The sequence below is a fragment of the Chionomys nivalis genome, chromosome 8 (assembly GCF_950005125.1).
Source record: "Chionomys nivalis chromosome 8, mChiNiv1.1, whole genome shotgun sequence".
NCBI lineage: Eukaryota > Metazoa > Chordata > Mammalia > Rodentia > Cricetidae > Chionomys > Chionomys nivalis.
This window is the reverse complement of record NC_080093.1, coordinates 4,322,867-4,346,287: the sequence shown is the minus strand read 5'-3', so window position 1 is coordinate 4,346,287 and position 23,421 is coordinate 4,322,867. Positions and strand designations below refer to the sequence as shown.

Here is a 23,421-nt window from a genome sequence, read left to right as displayed (position 1 = left end):
CCCGGCAGTGTCCTCTGTGTCCTCCTTGTCCTCCCCCTCGTTGTCCCCCCCCCCGGCAGTGTCCTCCCTGTCCCCCCCCGCAGTGTCCTCCTCATCCCCTGGCAGGCTCGGTGGTAGTATCATTGGGACCATTCCATAAATGTCACGTTAGGGTAGTTCTCTTAGAAACACATCGCCTGATCTCAGTCTTTCCTCCTGTCCTGAGTCTGTCCTAGATGAGTCCTAATGTGATCATCACTAAGGGCTCTAAGCGGCACGGTAGGTTGATGTTTTAGCTCATACTGCCTTAGTTTCGATTTGATTCCTGGCCTGAGTTTTTACAAATAATCAAGAGATCTCTGAAATTCTGTTGTAGTAGGATACTATTTCCTAAGACTTTAGTTTTCACTTATTAGCTGTATATGTGCATGTTTACATCAAATTTGACAGGAGAATTAAATTTATCGTGAGCATTTTTCATGACTTATTCATAAGCATAGCTTTTCTGGTCTACTTCTCTTTGCTCATTGGCACTTGCTTCTTCGGGTGCAGACATAACTCAGACTGAACCACTCTGAGCTCTGCCACCCCCATCTCACTTCTTGTCGTGTACCTTTGTCTACTTAGTTACCAGTTCTTACTGGTTTTTATCCCTACACACCTTTTTGTGTCCCTTCATCCATGTTTCTTCCCTTACGGCCATCTCTTGAGGAATGCTTTACAACAATGGACCTTGTTCCAAGGAATAAAGAGCACATTTATAAAAGGCATCAATTTAAATGGACATGGTTGGGTCTGAAAAACTGAAAGTGAGGTGTGACTGAACTTGACCGTCAAGAAAAGGTGCAGGAGAGGGAACTTACCTTAGAATGTGAACAGTGGATCAGAGTCTCAGCTGTGCTGAGTGGACCCCATCTGACTCTTGCCTGGGAAAGTAACTGCAGTGTGGAGCAATGCCCCTGCTGAAGGGGAAAGAAAAAGAGGTAGAAGATTGCTAAACATCCTGAAGACCTCAAACTGTGCTGTGCCTGGCCTGGCCAGGCTGACACACCTTTATACCGTGCCGTGGTTGACTGAATAAGAATGGTCCCCATAGGCTCATATATTTGAATGCTTACTCACAGGGAGTGGCACCGTCTGAAAAGAGCAGAAGGAAAAGGTGTGGCCTTGTTGGAGGAAGTGTGACTGGAGATGAACTTTGCCAGCCTAGGCTGTCTCTCTGCCCATGGGTCAGGACGTAGCTCTCTCTGCTGCTTCTCTAGCGCTGTGATGCCACCACGGTTCCCCACCCTACTATGAGGATCATGGACTAACCCTCTGAGACTGTAAGCAAGCCCCAGTTAAATCCTTTGTAAGAGCTGCCTTGGCCATGGTGTCTCCTCCCAGAAGTAGAGACTCTAACTAAAACACTCTCTCCGTCCAGAGACACTGGTGTCAGCCCCCGCTGCAGTGTCTCTGCGCTTCCTGTTGAAGACTCACCTGCCTGCAGGACATGAGACTTGGAAGAGATTCCCTAATCAGCTCCTTTCATGTCAGATGCCACACAGTAGACTTTCAGCCTGTGCTTTGGGAGCTCCTAGGAGCCCGTGACAGATACCTGAAGGGGAGCATTATAGTCGTTGTGACCACTCACCATGCCTGGTCAATGTGGGGCAGCAGATGCCGAAGGTCATGGAGCTCCCCCAAACTGGCAAATCTTCATCTCTTCTGTGCAACAACAGTTAGTTTATTTTTTTCCTATTGAATTTGTTTTTTTGTCCAAGTCTTCATTTATATTTTGACTTTTCTGAAACATAAAATATTTTTAATATTTACTTTGTTACATTTTGCAATCACTGGCATTTACCTTGGTTTGGGGAAACTATCCATTTCAGAGGAATTTTGACCTCATTTCTAGAATCTCTTGCACTGCATTGTGGGAAGTTAGTCTGAGATGGCAGGCTCTTCTGCTCTGGAGCTGTCAGCGTGGGACCTGACAGGTCTTTGGCAGCGTTCATTCTGCAAACTGGTCATCTTCTGATTTGCACACCCGAGTTAACAGTGAGACCGACCTCGGGTTTCTTCTGGTCAGTACCATCGTCTTGGTTTGTCTTGCAGAATCTGATATGTTGATGTCATGATGTCTTTGTCTTAACTCTATCCAGCCATTGAGAATATGGGAGTTTTGTAGGCTGCCTGTTCTGTTGTTATTCCTAGGAGTTACCTTTCTTCCTGAGTAGTTTTCATGGTGTTCAAAGCTCCTGCTCTGAAGTCAGCTCTGGGCCCCCACCGTGTGGTGTTTATGTCACTTGTTGCTCATTTGAACTGACTAATGCACATTAAAGCATAATTTTAATTAAATTCAGTATATTGTAACAGTTTTTTGTGGGATTCCATTTCACTCTAAAGTGTGTTCTTCTGTCTCTTCGATACCTGGTGATAGAACTGACTCTAAATTCTATTTCCCTGAGCTCCTTAGATTCTTAATATTTTACTAGACAACCCTTTAGTTAGATCTGATGCTTTTATGCCGTGGTTTTCCTTCTTCAGATGCTTCCAACTTTTGGTGACACAGAAGCTGCAGGCCCACCACGGAGTGCTTGCTTCCCTCCTCACCCAGGGCTGCTGTCACTCAATGTTTGCCCCATTTCAATCTTTCTTTTAGAGTAATTCAAATGTTTTTGGTTTCCTTGTTATTTTGTTACTACTTTGATTCCCTCTGAGGTCCAGAATGCATCTTTCTGCTTTCTGACAAGGTGCTTCTGAGGACATTGGAAGAGTGACCCCCGAGAGTAAGACTGTGATAGACAGAAACGCCCTGATCCCCAAAGTGCTGAGCCTGAGTGTGGGTGACGAGTTCTGTGGAGTGGTTGCGCACATTCAGACTCCAGAGGACTTCTTCTGCCAGCAGCTGCAGAGCGGCCGTGAGTCAGTTTCCTAGTTGGTGCCGTCACCGTCGTTTACCACCCGCATTCCTGTGTCTAAGATGTGATTTGTGTCCACAGACAAGCTTGCAGAGCTGCAGGAATCCCTCAGCGAGTACTGTGGCCAGATGACTCCACGCTCTGATTTCTATCCAACCATCGGGGATGTGTGTTGTGCTCAGTTCTCAGGTGAGGGCGTGTTTTACGTGCAGCTGAGTAAAATCAAAATCTTTGATTCACATCAAATGGCCGCACTTAGGCTTGAGTGTTAACATGCACCAATTATGTTCCTAAGCATGCCCAGTCAAGCTAGATCCAAGCAGCATGCTGTGGTGCATGGGAGGGCAGAGAGTTTGCATTAAGAGCCTCGGGTGGTAAAGTAATTTTTTAAAACTTTTTTTTTTTTGTACTTACTGTTTGTACTTAGAGTTCAGCTTACACGAAGGTCGCATGTAGAGCCTCCCACTCTCCTCTTTATGAGCTTTGTTTGAAACAGAAGAGGGCCTGAGGCCTAGCGCCCTCCTGACCTTTTGTGGCTACACAAGTTTTACTTTGTAGAAGCCCGGTTCTGTTACTCTTTTTTTTTCTTTTTGGTTTTTTCGAGACAGGGTTTCTTTGTAGCTTTGGAGCCTTCCTGAAACTCTGTAAACCAGGCTGGCCTTGAACTCACAGACATCCACCTGTCTCTGCCTCCCGAGTGCTGAGATTAAAGGCATGCGCCACCACCTCCCTGTTGGCTATTACTCTTTAAAGGCAGCCCAGCTAGCTCACCGAATAGTAAGAGTGGGGAAGCCACTGGTACATTCATTCATTTGGAATCCATTTAACTCATCCTGCTGCAAGTATTCTAGAAATGGCCTTATTTGATGCCTTAGCAAATAGTTGATGTTCCTTGGGAATTCACATGGCTGAAACATGTGCTCTCTCCTAGGAGCTATCTACTAGCTAATGGAGAAACAAATGATAAAAATCCATAATGATATTATAAGCAGTAGCATAATGTTAACCTCCATTGTCAGCTTGTCTGGATTTCACACCAGGGTGTGAGCTGGCCGGCTCCTCATGCCCAGCCATGATGGGACTGACACCTCTGATACCATGAGCACGTCCATCCTTCCTCCCTTAGATTGTTTTATCAGGTGTTTGATACAGGAAAAAGCAATGCGATTAGTAAGCGGATCGCAGTGGCCCCACTTTGGGAATGCTTTGGTTTTGTTGAGCAGAGCTGCAGTGTTTAGTGAGCACGTGTCCTGAGCGCTTACAATCACAGCAGAATGTGTATGAGGCCATCTCTGGTCAGGGAGCACTTGTGCAGGCTGTGGGGTGTCTGAGATGACTCTCTCTTGTTTCAGAGGATGACCAGTGGTATCGTGCCTCCATTCTGGCCTATGCTTCTGAAGAATCTGTCCTGGTTGGCTATGTTGATTATGGAAACTTTGAAATTCTTAGTTTGAAAAGACTTTGTCCCATAATTCCAAAGTTGTTGGACTTGCCGATGCAAGCCCTAAATTGTGTTCTGGCAGGTATGAAATGTTGTGGTCTTCCTGTTCTTTAAATGTTAAAACTTAAAAATGAAAATGGAAATGTGAAAAGGCTCTTGTGGCAAGGAGGCATGTTCGTTAGAGTAGTGAGAACCGAGGTCACAAGCATAGCTGTCACTGCATAGATGCTTGTCCCTAGGATCAAGGGCTTCCTCCAGAGGGTATGTTCCCCCAGATGATGCTAAGGTGTCCATGAGTGTGTATTTTGTTGTGTCTGTGGGACATACTGTCTCCTGTTGTATCGAAAGGGTTGAGTTCACTTGTGCAGTTCTCAGAAAAGCAGGAAGGAGTGAACCCTGCCACACATCTGTGCTCCAGAAACACCTCTGCAGTACTTCCCATTGAATAGGTCCAGTCAGTCCAGTGTGCTTCATTAATAGGCTGGGATGGGTGGGAGAGATGAAGGGGGAGGCACTTACTCAGCTTTAGTTTTGTACTGACTCTAGCTGTACTTTTGAATTATTCATTTATGAATACCTTCCAGTGTTGCTTTGTATTAAAACACACACAGCAACAACAGCAGCCTCACATGTTAAGGTGTAAGATCATTATTTTTTCCTGGCGTGTTTTATACTTTTGTGATTACCTTAATTGCTTTATTGAGCTGTAATTTGGATTCTGTAGGAATCCTTGTTTTAGGTATAAAATTCAGTAGGTTTGTTTATTAGTAAACTTAACTGGATTGTTTACCAATAACCAGGATCTGTCTGAGGACATTTCCATTATACCCCAAGACCTCATGTTTTACAGGACAGCCTGTTCCCAGGCATAGTTAGTTTTGCTTTCTCTGTAGACTTGACTTTCTGTGCATTTTCTGTGGATGGAATATTTTTTACATTGAGGTACAGAAGAATTTTTAATTCTATTTTTCATGTTTATAAAATCTTGCTGTTCAGATGGCACATTTTGGTCCCAATGTTTGACATAGATTTGTTTAACTTTGAGGAAATGAATTTTAATGTAAAAATACTTGTTTTATAATTATTTTAACATCCCTTTAACAATTATTGGTTAGGAGTGAAGCCATCATTAGGAATTTGGACTCCAGAAGCTATTTGTTTCATGAAAAAGATTGTCCAGAACAAGATGGTCACCGTGAGAGTGGTGGACATGCTGGGGACCAGGTCACTGGTGGAGCTCGTAGACAAGTCTGTGGTACCTCACCTCAGTGCTTCTAAAGCTCTCATAGACTCAGGCTTTGCTGTTGAGGAAAAGGAGATAGTGGCAGACAAAACTAGCGGCGTGCACACAGCCAGCGGTAAGTAGACTGCCCAGCAAACAGTACAAGGCTGGATGCCACAGCTCTGTGAGTTCACGGGCCGGGATTTCGAGAGAACCGATGTTTGAGTGCCTTCTTAGTTAAGCAGTCACATGAATGCCTCCAGATGTGTAACCAGAGATTTGTGTTGAAAGTTTGGTTAGTCAGAAACGTGGGACGGTCCCTCAAGCAATAAGGTTAATTACAGTCTTGAATTTTAGGGTTCACCTTCCTATGAATTCACCAAATGTCAGCGGAAATGGAGCTTTTCCAGATTCTTCCACAGTTCTGCTGTGACAGCTCCCTCATCCCAACTATGTCTCTTCTTATTACAAAGTGTTCGGTTATTTTCACAGTTCTCTTGGCCACAGAAGAAACAGCTGAGTCATTGGAGTGGACGTGGGTTGAGTTCACCGTGGATGAAACCATGGATGTGGTGGTCTGCGTGATGTACAGCCCTGGAGAGTTTTACTGTCACTTTCTCAAGGACGATGGTAAGGGGGTTCTTGTCTGTGTTCTCTCCAGGGTGTAAATAGGTAACTTGGGCCGTGCACTCGGGCATGGTGGCAGCGTTCTTTCTAAGCAGGAGCTCCAATGTGCTTCCACGTAGTTTGCTTTCATGCCCTCCAACAGCTCCTACTCCGGGTATTGGACCACTCCAGATTTCATAGCATGTCTCTGAACATCGCTGTCACATTCGTAGGGATCAATGCTGTAACAGAAGTGCCATGTAAAGGTCACAGGTCAGCCTAGCAGGCAGCTCATCAGCAAAGGAGGAGAATGTCGGCCAGTGTCCCGCAAGTTTCCTGCGTTTCCCTCCTTCAGAAAGAAGTGGGGTCCTGCATAGATTGCTTTTTTCCTGTTTTGAACCTCAACATGAAACAAAACCATGTAATATGTATTTTTAGCTTTGCCTTGGTCACTATTTCTTCACATTGTTACTTGGAACTTGGTTTTTTTGTTGCATAATATTCCCCTGTATGAGTGTACACCAGTTTCTGATTCCGTTTTGTTTTGCGGCAGTTGACCACCTGTGCAGTGAAAAGTAAACTCAGGGATGCTCAGTCATTAGAACAGCTCAAGGGAAACAGAAAACACAAAGGATGAGCATCCCTGAGTTTACTTTTCAGTTTAAATTCCATTAGTTTTTTTTTTCTACCAAATTAGTATGTTAGACTAGATATCTCAGTCTTTGTCTGACTCAGGTTCTGATATTCATAATTTCTTCATTTAGAATCACCTGGGAGAAGGTTGCTATTTCATATAGAACAAAACACAGGGTGCTAGAGATATGGTTTGGTGGTTAAGACACTGACAGCTTCTGCAGAGGACCCAGGTTCGGTTCTTAGCACCCATATAACAGCTTACAACCATCTGAAACGCCAGTTATATGGAATGGGAATCTGATATCCTCTCCTGACCACTGTTGGCACCAGGCAGTCACATGGTGTACATGCAGGCAGAACATTCATATATATAAAATAAAAATAAATCTAAAAATTAAAACTTTAAATTGCTTTTTAATTTATTTTCATAGGTGAACTTCCAAGCATATAACATAAAACTCAGGAGTAACAGGGTGTGTAGTGGAAGACGGCCCCCGTCCCTCTTGTCAGAGCTGCGGTTCTTTGCAGAAGCAAAGTGCATCGTTTGTACTCAGCCTGTGTGTCTGTGTGTTCCTTCTCTGTGCATCGTGTGTACTCAGCCTGTGTGTCTGTGTGTTCCTTCTCTGTGCATCGTTTGTACTCAGCCTGTGTGTCTGTGTGTTCCTTCTCTGTGCATCGTTTGTACTCAGCCTGTGTGTCTGTGTGTTCCTTCTCTGTACATCGTTTGTACTCAGCCTGTGTGTCTGTGTGTTCCTTCTCTGTACATCGTTTGTACTCAGCCTGGTGTGTCTGTGTGTTCCTTCTCTGTACATCGTTTGTACTCAGCCTGTGTGTCTGTGTGTTCCTTCTCTGTACATCGTTTGTACTCAGCCTGTGTGTCTGTGTGTTCCTTCTCTGTACATCGTTTGTACTCAGCCTGTGTGTCTGTGTGTTCCTTCTCTGTATATCGTTTGTACTCAGCCTGATGTGTCTGTGTGCTCCTTCTCTGCTCATCGTTTGTACTCTGCCTTCCTCACTATCTTAGGTCCAGTTCAAAAGTCTTTCTGTTAACAGTTACAGACTGGGTGTTTGCATAGACCAGGTGTGGGGTGTCCTTTTCCGAGCTTCTGTGTGGTGAGCCCGGGAGAGCAGCCCTGGGTTGTGTAGGTTTCCAGCAGGTGACCTTTTCCTGCCCTAAGATATGGTCCAGGATGATGCTTCTATCTTGGCTCTATTATTTTACGTGGCTACATTGTTTCCATTTGTGTTTTATCCTAGCTTAAAGGCATTGGTAAATAGAGGTTACAGTCCTTAGGTTCTGATTTTACTAGAGACTATTCTTTGTAAAGCGTTTGTGGGTGTTTGCCTGCCTATGTGTGCATACCACATGTGTTCTGTGCCTGCATGGGCCACAGAGGGAGCTGGAGTTACACAGATGGTTGTGAGCTACAGTGTAGGTGCTGTGAACTGAACTTGGGGTTACACAGATATTTGTGAGCTACAGTATGGGTGCTGTGAACTGAACTTGGGGCCTCTGCAGTGCAGCTGGCACTCTTAACCACTGAGCCATCTGTCCAGCCCTGAAAACATATTCTTGGAACAAATTACAATCACGGTGATAGGTGAGTGGGTGAGTGTGCTCTTGAGACCTCACACGTCCTTCAGGGAGGTAGCCAAGTGACACCAGTGCCCTCAAGTGCTGCTCCGTCTGTCTCCAGCTGCACGTCCTTGCTTACTTGAAAGTGGAAGGATCTTCCTGACTAGAAAATCTATTTCTGAGACACCTTTGCCATAATCCAGAGGAATTTGCTTGTACCTGGCTTACATGGCAGTTGGGTACATTTCCTGTAAGATGCTAAAGCTCATTGTGTCTTTGTTGTTTCTCTGCACCGATTTACCCTACTGGTTCTTTGCTTTGCCATCTGCCCCCACTAGGTGATTGTTGGCTGCTATGGTTCTCTGTGGTGCTGCATTCGAGACGCTCTGACCTTTCTCCCAGTGGATTGCAAACCTCTGTGGATGCCCACTAACTGAGCTCCGTGCACTTAATAATTATGTTTACATTTCCAGGACATTATTAACTTCAGGGTGTGTGTAAGTCATCTTGTCTGTACCCAAAGCTTGTACAGTGACACAGGATGGAGCTGCCGAGCTCATGTCATTGTGCCCAAGAAGTCACTGGTTTCCAGGTTAAGAATTGCATTGGTTTAGACATTTTTGTGAAAGGGCCAGCATTTCTTGTAGTTACTAGTTGTTTGGGGATGTACTTGAGATTTTCATGGTGATGTTCTCTGACATTGAAGAATATCTCTGTTTAACATTACATTCTGTGTATTGTTTTTCAGCTTTAAAGAAGCTTGATGATTTGAATAAATCCTTAGCAGAATATTGTGCACAGAAGCTTCCAAATAGCTTCAAGGCAGAGGTAGGACGGCCTTGCTGCGCATTTTTCACAGGTAAGTTAGGGTTGGGGTCAGTGACTGTGCAGACCTTTTGGTTCCTAACATTTAGACTTGTTCTGATGCTTGCTTTCTTCCTGTATTTAAGCACATGTTCTCATAATCAAAATTAGGGGACTTCATAAGATGGCTTTTTTGTGAGGAGTCTTCAGTGATGAAGTCTTGCCTTATCCCTACGTCCTTCCACACTTGAATTTTCAGGTGTAAAAAGCCAATTACCACATGACAAGGCTTTTATCATTTGTTGTGTTACCAAATTACAGCCAAAGCAGTAAGAATGTTTCCCACTTCCCTGATTATTGGGTAGAGTGTGAATGTGTGGAATCTGATTATCAAGTGTCGGGTGCAGTGCTGTAGGAAGTCTTGGTGGATATTCTGAAAGTGAATCTTGTGAATTTTCAATCTAGGGATTTTGGAGAAACGCTATAATCTATAGAAGTAGACAAACTTACCAGCTTTGTTATAGCAAGCATTTTTTTTTCTAAGAGGAGACTTTGAGTATCAAAGGTAGGAAATGTCAGAAACTCTGTGCTGCTTCCAGGTGATGGCAACTGGTACCGGGCTCTGGTCAAGGAGATCTTACCAAGTGGAAATGTTAAAGTGCGCTTTGTCGATTATGGCAATGTTGAGGAAGTTACCAGAGACCAACTCCAGGCGATATCACCACAGTTGTTACTGCTTCCGTTTCAGGGGACGCAGTGCTGGCTCGTAGGTAGGTGTCAGCTCCTTTCTTGGAGAGTCAACTTTTTATGTAAGGCTACTCTGACCTTTCAAGAGAGCTAGAAAAGCCCACCTCATGCTGCAGCATGTAGAAATGTAATGTTTTGGCCAAAATATTCAGTATGATGACTAGAAACTTTACCCTAGTTCTGGGAGTGAAAACTGACAGGACTGTCTTAAAGGGTTGTGTAGGACTGGGAACCTCAGTTGTTGAGACATTCTGGCATTACCTCTAGTAATTTATTCTAAAGCAGCCTGGTTCAGCTGTAAGGAAACTCATTCCAGGACTGCTACTGACAGCCCATCACTTGCAGAGCCAATGGTAGAGGATGGGTGGGTACCACCCATGTCAGGGTGACGGTGGGTTAGCACTGGGACAATGTGTGGGACTGAGGTTGTGACTAGGTGTCTGCTGTCACCCCGCTGCTGTTGAGATGTGGTGCCAACACACCTGAGTAGGAAGCACATGAAGAAAGTGCGTGGAGGTCCATGGCAGCGTAGCAGTGCACAGATGGGCTCTAGACCCAGCCCCGCTGAGAAGGCCAGGCCAATTATTTAAACTGCACATCCATCTTCCTATCTGGAAAAAAGTCTCAAAGAACTAGCAGGACACAGCAATGTGCTATATAAATGCTTCCTTCTTGAGTGCATTTTGTTGTTGTTGTCTTCTTTGTTGTTGTTGTTGAGACCCAGTCTCTGTGTAGAGACACAGTCTGTGTAGTTAGGACCTGGAACTACTGACCCTTCTTGCCCTTGCCTCCCCACTGTGGGAAGTAAAAACGTGCCACCATGCATGCAAACATTTAAAGGAGGGTGTATGTGCTTGCAGGTATGTTTTCTGTTTGCATCTACAAGTCATGGGAGCAGCCTGGCAGAGTTGTGAACAGCAGTGCCAGCTGCTCAGCATCAGGACGAGTGCTTGGGTTCAGCAATTCCAAGCTAAGCACAAGACTCTAGCTTTAAAACCCCAATTTTTGTGGAAGTTGTTGTGTTTGTTCTCTGTGTAACCTTGGCTGTCCTGGAACTCACTCCATAGGTCAGACTGGCCTTGAACTCAGAGATCTGCCTGCCTCTGCCTCCTGGGTGCTGAAATTATAGATGTGCATCACCACTGGCTGTATCTGTGAAAGGTACTGCCAAACCCTTAACAAACATGTGGCTATGTTGGGAACTAGGTCTGTCTTTTGTCCATCTGTCTTAGTGACTGTTCTGCTGTGAGGGGACACATGATGTCACTCTGTCTGTTACTACTGTGCAGTGGGTATGCTTTAGGTTGCTATTCTCGTTAGGTTTTATTATCATGTGTGCACGCATGTATATATGATGTGTTTGTGCAGGCATGTACATGTCATGGGCATGCATGTAGAAATAAAAGGACAACTTTTGGGATTCGGTTCTCTCCTTCCATTTTGAGAACTGAGAATCAAATTCAATTGTTCAAATTCAAAAGTGCTTGTGTGGCAAGCATTTTACCTGGGAGCAATCTTACAGAGCTCAGATTATTCTTAATCCCCATGTTTGATGCCAGCGTATTTTTAAAAATGTAGCTCATAGACCAACATCATCAAACAAGGGAACTTGTTTCAAAAATTGTGATTTATAGTCCCTAGCCTGGACTTGAGTGAGACAGTCTGGAGTGAACCCTCAATCTGTGTTTAAACAAGTGCCGTGAGTAGTCAAGGTACACTTTCATACCTGGAAATCTCACCTAGAGAAAGCCAGTGAACCCGGGACTTCCAAGATGAACCTGTGCAAGTTAGTGCATTCCTGACTCAAAATAAAAGTGAGCAAGCCAAAGTTGCCCCAAGCTCTTGGGAACTGCAGAGGTTCAATCACCAGTTGACAACTTGTCATTGGTCACATTATTGTGCTGTCCTCTTAGACAGTAATGACAGCTATGGATCTCGTTGGAGAGAGTTGACCTGAGATCCTAACTCTGTGTTAGATACATTATCTGACTTGGGTTTCAAAGATGTAAAAATTTTTTTTACTACATCTGTGTAAATTTTGAGAATTTCTGATTGAATGTAAGAGTACTGTCCTTCCTGTCATAAGCTCACCTCATTCATAGGATTTCTTTAATGTTCTTGTTCTTAATTCCCAGATATACAGCCCCAAAACAAGCACTGGACAAAAGAAGCTACAGCAAGATTTCAAGCATGCGTTGTGGGGCTCAAACTCCAAGCCAGAGTTGTGGAAATCACAGAGAAGGGGTTGGGAGTTGAACTCACCGACATTTCCACTCCTTATCCCAAAATAATTAGTGACATTCTCATCACAGAACATTTGGTTTTAAAATGTGGTTCACCACAGAAGGAATCATCGGTTTGCAGACTTGCTAACAAACATAACCAGACGGACACCCAGGGGGTACCAGGTGATGCCCTTAATCCGTCTGGATCTAAATTTGTGTTAGCGTTCGCTTTACTCTTTAGTGCTTTCACATACAACAGATTTTCTTACGCCTCATTCTACCTTGCTCTTACTTGCACACCCTACACTCCCCCACCTCTCTCTGTTGATTTCCTTTCACAGTTCATTCCTCTCCTGCTTTCGCTTTATCTTTAATACATAATTTGGTTTTATTTTATGTTCATTGGTATTTTGCCTGCATGTATGTCTGTGTGATTGTGTCAGAAGCCCTGGAACGAGTTACAGACAGTTATGAGCTCTAGACAGGTTCTCACTGTGTAGCCCTGGCTATCCCAGAACTTACTATGTAGACCAGGCTGGCCCTGGAATTCACAGATCTAACTGCCTCTGCCTCCTAAGTGCTGCGATTAAAGGTAAGCACCACCTTACCTGGCCTCTCTTCTGCTGTGTGTGTGTCTTTATGGTTAGGTCTAGATTCTGCATATGAGAGAAAGTGTGGTGGCGGTGGTGTATTCTCCCTGGAACCTTCTCTCGTTCTCCCCTCTTTAGACCTGTTCCTCCTCACATAGTCCCTTTTCCATGTGTATAACATATGTACGTGTATATCCACATACATATAATATCACTTTTCTCTATAGTTAAATAAAATCCCATTGTGTATTACCAAATTTTATGTGTCATCCAACTGCTGGTGACCATTTAGGCAGGGCCCATGTCTGTTGTGGGCATCAGGGTTGGTCTGACAGTGCTGCCATGGCAGGCATCTCGTGCTGTGCCGACTGCATCCTCTGGGTAGTGCCAAGCTGAGGTGCAGCAGCACTAGTGTGAGCGTTTGAAGCATCTCCAAGCAGATCCATAGTGCGGGCTTAGTTTCTGCTCTGCAGCAGTGAGTGCGCCTTCCCACCTTCTCACCAGAATTGTTGGGTTTTTTTTTTCTTTAAGATTTCAAATTCTTAAATTTGCTTTGTTACTTAACTTTTGAAAATTTCATGCGTGAGTACTATATTTGCATCATTTCTATCTCTCCCCTCCCCACCCCTCTCCAATGCCTCCTGCTCCCCCCAACTAAAGTTACAACCTCTTACTGGTGTTCTGACTGGTCGAGATGTCTCCTTAAAACAGTTTGAATTTTCATTCACTCAACTACTAAGGATCTTGATTATTTAAGAAAAAAAATGTTTCATGTTGAATTTTACACTTTTACTGTAGAATATATCTTTATGCACTTAACGATGAAAAATGAAAACTCTGTGACCAAGTGAGAACTGGGAAAAGTTAGCTTTACACTTTCTAGAGCTCTTTGTAGCCCCACAGCTTCAGATCCGCCATGCCAATGGGACAGAGTCACTGAGATGCAGAGACTCTGGTGTGCGTGCACGTGTGTGTTTAATTTCTAGGTTTTTATAAAATTAACTAGAAATTATAAAAATTATTGGCCATGTGCACTTTGAGAGCCATCTGTTTAGGTCACTGAGTGTATGTTGATTGAATGATTTGGGTATTTGGGCATTTGATTTTTAGAATTTCTTATCCATGTCTGGTGAAGAGTTAGTTCCCCACCTGGAGGCTGTCATTGCACTCTGCTGGCTGCTGACTTTTCTGTGCAGAAAGCTGCAAATCCTGTGCATTGGCACTTGTCAGTCAGCACTTGGGATTGCCCAGGCTGAATCTGAAAAGGCTCGTCCTGTTTCCCCTGGCCATTCCAGACTCAGCTCTCAAGGTCTTCTGTCCCTCTGGAGTTGATTTAATGCGAGGTCAGAGGGCTCTAGCTTGGTTTTTCTGCTGTGGCTCGCCAGCTTTCTTTGCTGTTTCTTCAGTGTTTTTAACACCCTTGTCAAAGACGGGTTGGCTGTCTAGTAGTTTAACTGGGGCCCTCTTCTATTGGTGTGCAGATGTGTTTTGTATCAGGACCGTGCTGGGCTCTCCTGTGGTTGTGTGATGTGATACAGTGTCAGGTATTGAGATACTGTGGTACTTTCAGCATTGCTCTTTGTAGGAGTCTTTTGTGTCTGTCTAATTCCATGAAGAATGCATTCTGGAGTTTTGCTAGGGATTCTACCGAGACTGTGGATAATGTGGTTGTCCCACGGTGTTCATCCTGCGAACCCATGCTCTTCCATGTTCTGTTTACTTTATCACCGCAGCTACTCACCTGACAAAGTAAAGTTTGTGGTTTGAGGAGGTACAGTCAGCATGGTGGGGAAGGCACCATAGCAGAAGTGTGAGGTGGCCCATAACAGGAAGCAGAGGTGAACGCTGGTGCTCAGCTCACTCTCTGGTGTGTAGCTCTTTGTTCAGACAGGTGGATGGTGCCACTTCCACTCATAGCGGGTCTTTTCACCTCATTAAACCTCTCTAGAATAGTAACATATACAGGAGATACATATCACTTCAAATTTGAATGATTTGAAGAATTATATAAACTATGCTTTAGATATTCTGCTGGAGTATTTTAACTCAGAGATCATTGTTATTAAATAACTCTGTCATGTACACGCATTCTCGGAGTTGAGTAAATCCATGTGTGAAACAGATATCTCAGGAACTCTAAGATGTTAATGATCAGCTTTTTTTTTCTTTTTTACAAATTCACTTTTATTTATTTACTTTTTATTAGTTTAAATCCGGTACAGCATCACCCAATGCTGTGTCCAATGGCTTTTGCAGGAGGAAGGTTGCTTCGGAATTTGGCACGGACCATGCCACTGTTTCCATGGGCCCGAGTTACTTTCCCCCAGATCACTCTGGTTTTGTTTGGTTTGCCTCCAGGTGTCACTGTGTTGTTCTTTGCTTTATACACATGAGCGCATCTCTTGCCCAAGTAGAATTCAGTTTCATCTTGGGCATAAACGCCTTCAATTTTAAGGAGAGCCGTGTGCTCTCTGGTTCCGGAGACCTCGCTTATAGCCAGCAAAAGTGGCCTTGCACCACAGCCTTCCAGACACACTGTCCTTTAGAAGTCCTGTTCCCAGCAGGCCTCCACAGGCGCCAAGACGGCCGAAAGAGAATGATCAGCTTTTGATGAAAAAATTTATTGGATGAATAAATGGGGAAAAGAATAAACTGTATGTTTAATTGCAAGACCTGTGCCTCATGTTTCCAGCCATCCCTTCAGCAGAGCAGTGGAAGACAATAGAATTGCCACTTAACAAGACCGTGCCAGCAAACGTGCTAGAAATCGTGAACCCAAACTTATTCTATGCCATCCCCAGTGAAATGCCAGGTAAGAAGCCACACTCACAGACACGTGCCTCTGCTTTTGAGCTGTTCCATAGGAAGTGAAGGGAGGGGTAAAGAGGAAAGTGAGGCACCTTAAGAATTGTAGCCCTGAAGCCTAAGTTTAAGGACACAAAAAAGTCCTTATTTTCTCTATAACTTCTTTATTTAAAACATACATTATCGATATTGAATTGTATTTACTAAGCTAACCTTCAGTTGTATAAGTGAACTTCGACCAGAGCTATATTCAATATATTAAAAACTTAGTAATCAGTTAATAGTCATAGTTTTTAAATTAAAAATTATTTGTGTGCCTGTGTTCTGCGTCTGTATAGTCCTGTAGACCATAGGTTGGAGAAGTGTGGTGTGCCAAATGAGTAGAGCTCTTCCAAGTGAAGTATAGGGTGATATCAGTGTGTTATCTTTATGTGGGATGATACAGATTTTGGTATCTTCAATGCACCTTTCATTTGATTAGACAAATTGAGAAAGGCAAGGTTGTGATGTAATTCATATGCTCATTTCACCAGCTTTTTATTATAGATTATTTTTAGGTAAGAGTATAGTTGACTTATGAAAAATTTTAAAATCTCATTACTCAAATCAAGTAGCATTTTTATAACTGCTTGTTTACTTTTCAGTGTGTTATCAAAATAACGTGATGTTAAGTATTATTCCAGCCCATCTGAACTATAGATTGTCACAAACAGCCCTGAGCAGCTGCTTTTCACTTACACAAATTACAGGTCATATTTTGTGGTTTTGGGGAAAAGTTTAAGAGCAATAATTGTTACTACCGCAATTCTTGGGTTGACAGATAATAACAGTAATTGTTACTTCCACAGTTCCTGGGTTGACAAATAATAATTGTTACTATCACAGTTCCTGGGTTGACAAATTTGAAGCAAACTTCATTTCTTTCACTTTTAAAATATTCCACCCCACTGTCAACTGTGCCCCCTGACTTTCAAATGCTACAAGAATAGTTTCACAGACATTTAAGATTGCTTGATTATAAGCTTCCATTAAACAAGAAGAGAAATTGAAGAACCAGTATTCTCTCCTACTTTTCTCTATGACTAGGCTTTTGTGTGAACATTCACTTCTAAACAGTAAGACTCTTAAGATTAATGAGAGCTCAGCTTTTGAAGCAGTCCTCATAACCCAAACTCCAACCCTAGACTCCATCTCCCCCATTATAAATGTAAACTGAAAATAATAACATATAGTTAATAATTTTCACAGAGGTGGCACACTAGCAGAACCAACCCTCATTAGGAAACAGGCCCTCTAGACACACACACCCTGCAGTTCAAATCTCCTGCATACAGCAACCAGTAGTGAATATTTTTTTGTTTTTTGTTTTCGAGACAGGATTTTTCTGTAGCTTTGGGACTTGTCCTGGAACTTATTCTGTAGACCAGGCTGGCCTCAAACTCACAGAGATCTGCCTGTCTCTGCCTCCTGAGTGCTGGGACTAAGGGCGTGTGCCACTACCTCCCAGCTGAGTATATTTATTTTTAAGACAGAGCTCTTGGCTGATTAGCCTTGGGATTTTTTTGTATGCTGTTGCTATTAACACTGGAAATTGCCTCGTACTGATTGCTTGTATTTCAGAAAATCAAGAAAAGCTGTGTGTGTTAACGGCGGAATTGTTAGAGCACTGCAGTGCTCAGAAAGGCCAGCCATCCTACAGGCCGTGGACGGGGGAAGCATGCTGTGCCAGATACACAGGTACCATTCCTCTGTGTGAAATACTGCAGGGAAACATTAGTTGTTACCCTTTGTGTGAGATGATGTAGATTCTGGTGCTTTCAATGCACATTTCGTTTGTTTAGACAAATTAAGGAAGGCAAACTTATATGCTGGGGTCATGTGCCTTTCTATTCTGTATAGGTTATTTTTAGGTCAGGGTATGGGTATAGTCAGGTAACCAGCTCCAAGTACCAGTGCTGTATTACAGTGGTCGCTGATGTAGTCTTCCGTATTCATGGAGTCTGCTGTGAGTGGACCGAAAGGAGAACGAGACTACCGCCAGGGGCATGGGCTTCTTCAGCCGTTCACATCAACAAATTGCATTGCTAATGTAAATAGCATTGGCTGCAAATGCTGTGATTTGCTTCTGGAAGTGGAGCCAGATGATGACAGAGGTGCTGTGGGGTTGTGTGGGTGGGTGCAGTTTTCACTGCTCCCTGAGCAGGTGGGCTGTTGGCAGGATGGCAGCCACACAGGTCTACAGCGGAGTATCCAGGGAGACTAGGGGACTTTCAATCATAGATGGGACTCTCAAAGCCACCTATCTGGGTTCAGAGGTCTCCTATAGGCAGCTTTGCCCATAGACGCTCAGCAGACTGTTAACGGGGCATGAGGATAATGAACCTCCTCTGTCATCTCAGTGCTGTCACCTCTGTCTTTTTGACCTCATCTTCATCCCAGTGGAGGTTACGGTGTGCCTTGGAGTGTCGGGCTGCTTCATTACTGTGCGGCCTCGTGGGCACTGCAGACCACTCCCACATTGCGCGGCATTCTTCTGTGTGTTTCACTGTCCCTGCTCCTCCACACTGGTGTTAAGTCCCTCAGTGAGCTCTGTATGGACCTCATCAAGTTTACCGTAATCTTAATCTAGCTGCTTGTCCTGCAAACCTGGGCTGTCCTGAGTTTGTCTTCACTCTTATGCTGAGCTGTTTGAACACAGTCTCCGACTCTCCCTGCCCAGGTGTTGGCAGTGTGAGCTGGATTTCTTCATTGCACTAAGGTAGCTGACCCTGCCTTCCCTTCTGTCTTCACTTTCTTGAACCATTTTTCCACATGACTAAAATGCTGTTTGGAAATTTATGCACAACACAATGTAACCACTTGTGGTCTTCAAGTGCAGGCTTGATCTGGCTCCCCTGGTGTCTGGACATCTGGAAGTGCTCCCCTCTGGGACAGCCAGCTCCTGACTGGAATGTGCATTTTGCTGTGTCTTTGTTAAACTTCCTCCTCTCTTTAGCCTCACAATCCCCAGTCCATAGTCCCCTTGGAGAAGAAGCTTCTAAACATGTGAGGTTTCCATTCTCTTCAATGAATTTAAAACTAGGTGCTCTATATAAAATTGTTTCTAAACTGAAGTCTGTTCAGAGGAATAGCTGCTTCCTTTGCCCTGTCCTCCTCCTTCCTGCTCCTCACTGCCTGGGCCCTGGGGGCTGGGCCTCAGAAGCACAGCTCGGCTTCCTCACCACCAACTATGCACCTTGGCTGTAAGAGTCGTCCATTGGTCCATGTTTTCAGCCTTGCAGAACTGCATGAACTTCTCTCATGGTCCTTTTTCTTGTCATTAAAAACAAAATCAGAACTTTAGAGTTTCCATAGAGGGATATGGAAAGAATATAGAAAAAAATCTGGATGCTTAGATACCTTGGTGTGAGCTTTTAAGTGTCAAAGACAGAACCATCTCAAAAAATGGGAAGGACTCTGGGCTGTGACTTCCTTTGTTTTCAGGTGATGACCTCTGGTACCGGGCCGTTGTTCTGGAAACATCAGACTCTGATGTGAAAGTACTCTATGCAGATTATGGAAACATGGAAACCCTGCCTCTTTCTAGAGTGCAGCCAGTCCCTGCCCGCCACCTGGAGCTTCCCTTCCAGATCATTAGATGCTCGCTTGAAGGTAACAGCTCTGTGCTTTCCAGATTTGTGTCTGTAGATTTTTGATTTTAATATTTTATAGCTCAGATCTGAATCAAATGGTTTATGTCAAATTATTACCAGTGCTTGGCATCTGGGCCTCTTCAAAGAACTGAGAATTCAGGGCTCACACAGATCTGCAGAAGATTTAAGGGGGAATTTTATTTGGAGCAAACAAAAGTGCAGGTTATGGAGAGAAATGCTGTCAAGATCGGCAGTGGGCCACATGGGTTCTGATACTATGTGAGGCTTCCTTTTATGGGGTTCAAGAGAAGGAAGACTTGAGTGTGTGTACAGAGGAGTGTGTGCACAGAGCACATACAGGTAAAAGAATGAGGCTGCAAGAGAGGGGTTCTGTGTATTCAAGTGGGATGCCAAACTTTCACTTAGTAACTTCTCAGCAAGAGTTTTTAAAGAAATTTTGTATCCTTTATTCCTTAATTCTAGTGAGCACTGTATTGTTTGTCTTTCTGTTGGGGGTTTTCTTCGGAGTCTCAAGGTAGGGGATGGTGTTTGGCCCTGTTGTGAAGCTCTGGTGGCAGGACGTAAGCAGGGTGGTCTGTTGCCCATTAGTTAATACCTTGTCACAGCTCCCTATGGGAGCCTGGGTGTTCACTGGCAGCATGCCAGCTTCTGAAGCAGCCTGTGCTCTGCTGCTCCATTGGAACATTTAAGGTGGCACTGTCCTGTGACTGTGCCCTTCATAAGCTGTCCTTACAGATGACTACTGGCTGCTCATAGCATGCTTGCTTTCTATACTAGTTGTGTCCTTTTCAAGTAGAACATGGAAGCAAGATTGTGTCTGTTTTGTGTGCTTGGTGTCTTACAACATGCTTAATACCAGCTGAAGGCAGCAACCATTATTAAATAATTTACCTAAATATGGTCTTTCAAAAAGAGACATGTGGGGCTCAAGAGATGGTTCAATGGTTAAGAGTGCTGGTTGTTCTTGCAAAGGGTGTGGGTCAGTTCTCTGCATATACGTGGTAGCTGGCAACCATTTGTAACTCCAGTTCCGGGGAGCCAACACCACCTTCTGACTTCCATGGGCACAAGGCACACACAGTACACGTGAGTGCAGGCAAAACATTCATACATGTAAAAAGCAATCTGTAAGAAAGATACTTAGTTTACTAAGCACAATCTTAATCTTTCCAGGACTGACGGAACTGAACGAAAGCTGTTCACAGTTAGCCATGGAACTTCTGAAAAGCACCATGCTGAATCAGAGCGTGGTCCTTTCTGTGAAGGGAATTTCAAAGAATGTCCACACGGTGTCAGTTGAAAAGTGTTCTGAGAATGGTGTGGTCAACATCGCTGAGAAGCTGCTGATGTGCGGTCTGGCGGAGACCCTTTCGTCTAAAAGGAACGGTGCTACAGCTGCAGGTACCGACCCAAATGCAGTAAATACATGCAGCCGTGGGCTGTCCTACTTGCCTCAGCCACGGCTCCTGCTCTGCACTCCTGCAGCAGTTGAGCCTGACCCGCAGTCAGTGACAGCATTGCTGCAGGAGTTGGGACCCAGAGTTTTGGAATGGTTACACATGTGCCTGTACCTTTCTTCAGTCCCCAGATCCTCATCTACAGGGGAATTCCTTGTGTTTCTGAGATTGAATCTTCCGGGTATCCGGAAGGCAGATCTCCCTCACCCAAAAGGGGTCCCATACGTCATAGAAGACCTAATCTTCTTCTATGGGAGATGGGAGTGCTGGTGTGTGAGTCTTAGAACACAGCAGAGGAGTGGGTGGGACCTGTTGTGTACCATTGACCTCAGACATGGACACAGGCAGGGCAGCCTTGATCAGGTCTGGGGATGCCGGTTTCCTCACTGACTTGACCTAATGGCTGGTTTTGTTTGCTTGCTTTTAGAAACAACACGCAACTCAGACTGCTGCTGCACGGAGTTACAGAAACAGGTAGGTACAGTTCCCTCCCGGGGAGCCATACCCTAACATGTGAGAAAGTAAATTAACTGTTTCCTTTTCATTTGTAGATTCAAAAACATGAACAGATTCTTCTCTTCCTCTTAAACAATCCAACCAACCAAAATAAATTTATAGAGATGAAAAAGCTGTTGAAAAGCTAAGTAAGTTTCATGTTTCTGCCCCTTCTATGGTTGCCCACAAAATGCCTGCAACTGTGCTGCCCAGATAGAGCTGGGCACTTCATGAGACTATGCATATTTGGGGACGCCCTGCCCTAGCCTGTTTTGGTGTTCCTGCTCTGATGACTTTCCTCAACACTCCTCGCAGAGTCCTACCTGAGTCATGGCCGCCCACATGTAGAAGCCTTTTCTTCCTGGGTAACTTCGAAAGTGCTCACATTATTAGTAACGATAGCTGTGGGTCGAAGCTTAGACTCAGACTGTGTCCAGACTAGAAATCACCTCAGTCCTCCCTTGGACTCTGCTGCAGTAAGTTAGCTCTGAGCTTGGGATGAGGATGGAGAAGAATGGGAAGCGGTGCACTCTCCAGCATGGGTCCAAGGGCGCAGGCTGTGCTGACTGCACTGCTTGGGGAATGGGTTCCGGCCCTTCCAGTACCCCTCCCTTCATGCACACCTTTTCCTCTGTGTCTGGATCCTCTGTTGTAACAGGGCCACCAGGAAGTACTCTACAGCCAGAAGCCAATTAGAATTTGTAGTAAAAAAGAAGCTGTCCTCCTTACTTACCCTGGCCAAAGAGCAGCGTTTGCTGAGCTTTTGGAGGCCATTGCAGTGGCTCTCTGGGGTTCACTGAGGGTGTGATTCTTCTGGAGTAGCAGTGTTGGTGTGACTTGGATATGGTCCCGCTTTGTTGTATTTATTTTTAAGACTGGGCTGTGCCTTATTTATATCACAAGTAAGTCAGTCCTCGCTCACAGTACCCTTACAGAAGGCAAGAGTGCAGAAAACAGGCCAGGCGGTGCATGTTGTCAAGTTGAGCACTGGGGAGGGAGACAGGCAATGACTGGTTCTGTGGCTGCCAGCCTCACCTACTTGGTCAGTGCCTGAAGACTGACACAGGAGGCTATGCACTGAACTCTGTAGCTCTGTGTACAAATTCACGGACCCTACCCCTACAAGTACCCCGGCTTCCTTTCCACACACACAGTAGAAGAGGAAGCATAGGCTCATGACATACACATACACACTGCAAACTGTGTCTTAAAGGTGAGGAGCTGTCTCTAACTACTGTCTGTGTGGGGCTGCAGCATCCTTCTAGGTTGGTCCAGATCCACAGCATGGAGTTAGGAAGGAACAAAGGTGCTCACACATTTTCTTTTCATTTTAATGGAAAATACAATTGACTATTTATTCTCACCCTAATTGATCTTCCTCCATATAGCGATATGTTTAAATTTTGAGATTTTAGTAACTTCTGGGTTTTCTTTTTTAATAATTATGAGTTGGCCTATAATTGCCAGCCTTGGGATTTGAGGCAAGGTGGTTGTGAACGTTGCCTCTGTCTACAAAGTAGTATTATACAATTAACCTGAAAAGGTGTTACTCAATTATAAACTTCCTAAGTGGGAGTGCTGATTTGTTTTAAAGGGATAAGTAACAAAATTTGTTTTCAGATTCAGAGAGAGCTCCAGTAGCTGCATTTTATGTTTGTGAAGGAGAGTGTAATTATCTCTGATTAATGCCAATATCAATAAAAATTAAACACTATTGTGTTTAATGTTTTATCTGACAGGTATAATCTAGATTTATGTAATTTCAGTTAAGATATTTGGTTATTTCATACTTAAAACTTAAGAACCACAGTGCTTTTTATGTAAACCATAATGATGGTTGATTTTTCTTTCAGAAACAGCATCTCTGGGAAATCAACACTGAGGAGGAAGAAACAAAAGCTAGACTTGAGAAAGAATGTCTTCAGTTTTGTTTACTGGAAGTGTTTCTTCCTCTTTTTCTTTAGTGACCTTTGCTCTCTCCACCTCTCCCTGCTTAACTTTGTTCTTTTGGGTTGGTGCCCCCCCTAAAGTTCTTTCCACAAAATACATGAATCTTACATGGGAGATTCATATACTAGCCAGGCGTGATGGTGCATACCTGTAATCCCAGCCATGAGGCCAGTAAGGCAAGAAGGCCTTAAGTTCAAGACCAGCATGGACCCCAGTTTGATGCTTTCTCAAGCTGAAGACTAGGAATGAGACACCTCTCCACTGAGGGTGAGTGTGCACACAGGCACTGGAGCCTCGCGTGTACTAGGCCAGCACTCTACCTGTGAGCTACC

The 23,421-nt window shown here is 44.2% G+C and overlaps 1 protein-coding gene across 1 annotated transcript in view; it reads left to right on the top strand.

Moving 5' to 3' along the window:
• The window catches only part of Tdrd1 (tudor domain containing 1), a 41,337-nt gene extending 18,156 nt beyond the window's left edge, over window positions 1-23,181 (top strand). The window contains exons 12-26 of the mRNA XM_057778099.1: window positions 2,715-2,882; window positions 2,964-3,071; window positions 4,235-4,405; window positions 5,439-5,681; window positions 6,038-6,175; window positions 9,112-9,222; window positions 9,767-9,937; window positions 12,050-12,322; window positions 15,422-15,541; window positions 17,155-17,271; window positions 19,018-19,185; window positions 20,361-20,588; window positions 21,072-21,118; window positions 21,196-21,288; window positions 22,993-23,181. Coding sequence (XP_057634082.1) covers window positions 2,715-2,882; window positions 2,964-3,071; window positions 4,235-4,405; window positions 5,439-5,681; window positions 6,038-6,175; window positions 9,112-9,222; window positions 9,767-9,937; window positions 12,050-12,322; window positions 15,422-15,541; window positions 17,155-17,271; window positions 19,018-19,185; window positions 20,361-20,588; window positions 21,072-21,118; window positions 21,196-21,288 — 2,156 coding nt within the window. The 3' untranslated portion in view covers window positions 22,993-23,181. The remainder of the gene's footprint in view (window positions 1-2,714; window positions 2,883-2,963; window positions 3,072-4,234; window positions 4,406-5,438; window positions 5,682-6,037; window positions 6,176-9,111; window positions 9,223-9,766; window positions 9,938-12,049; window positions 12,323-15,421; window positions 15,542-17,154; window positions 17,272-19,017; window positions 19,186-20,360; window positions 20,589-21,071; window positions 21,119-21,195; window positions 21,289-22,992) is intronic.
• The last annotated feature ends 240 nt before the right edge of the window (window positions 23,182-23,421 follow it).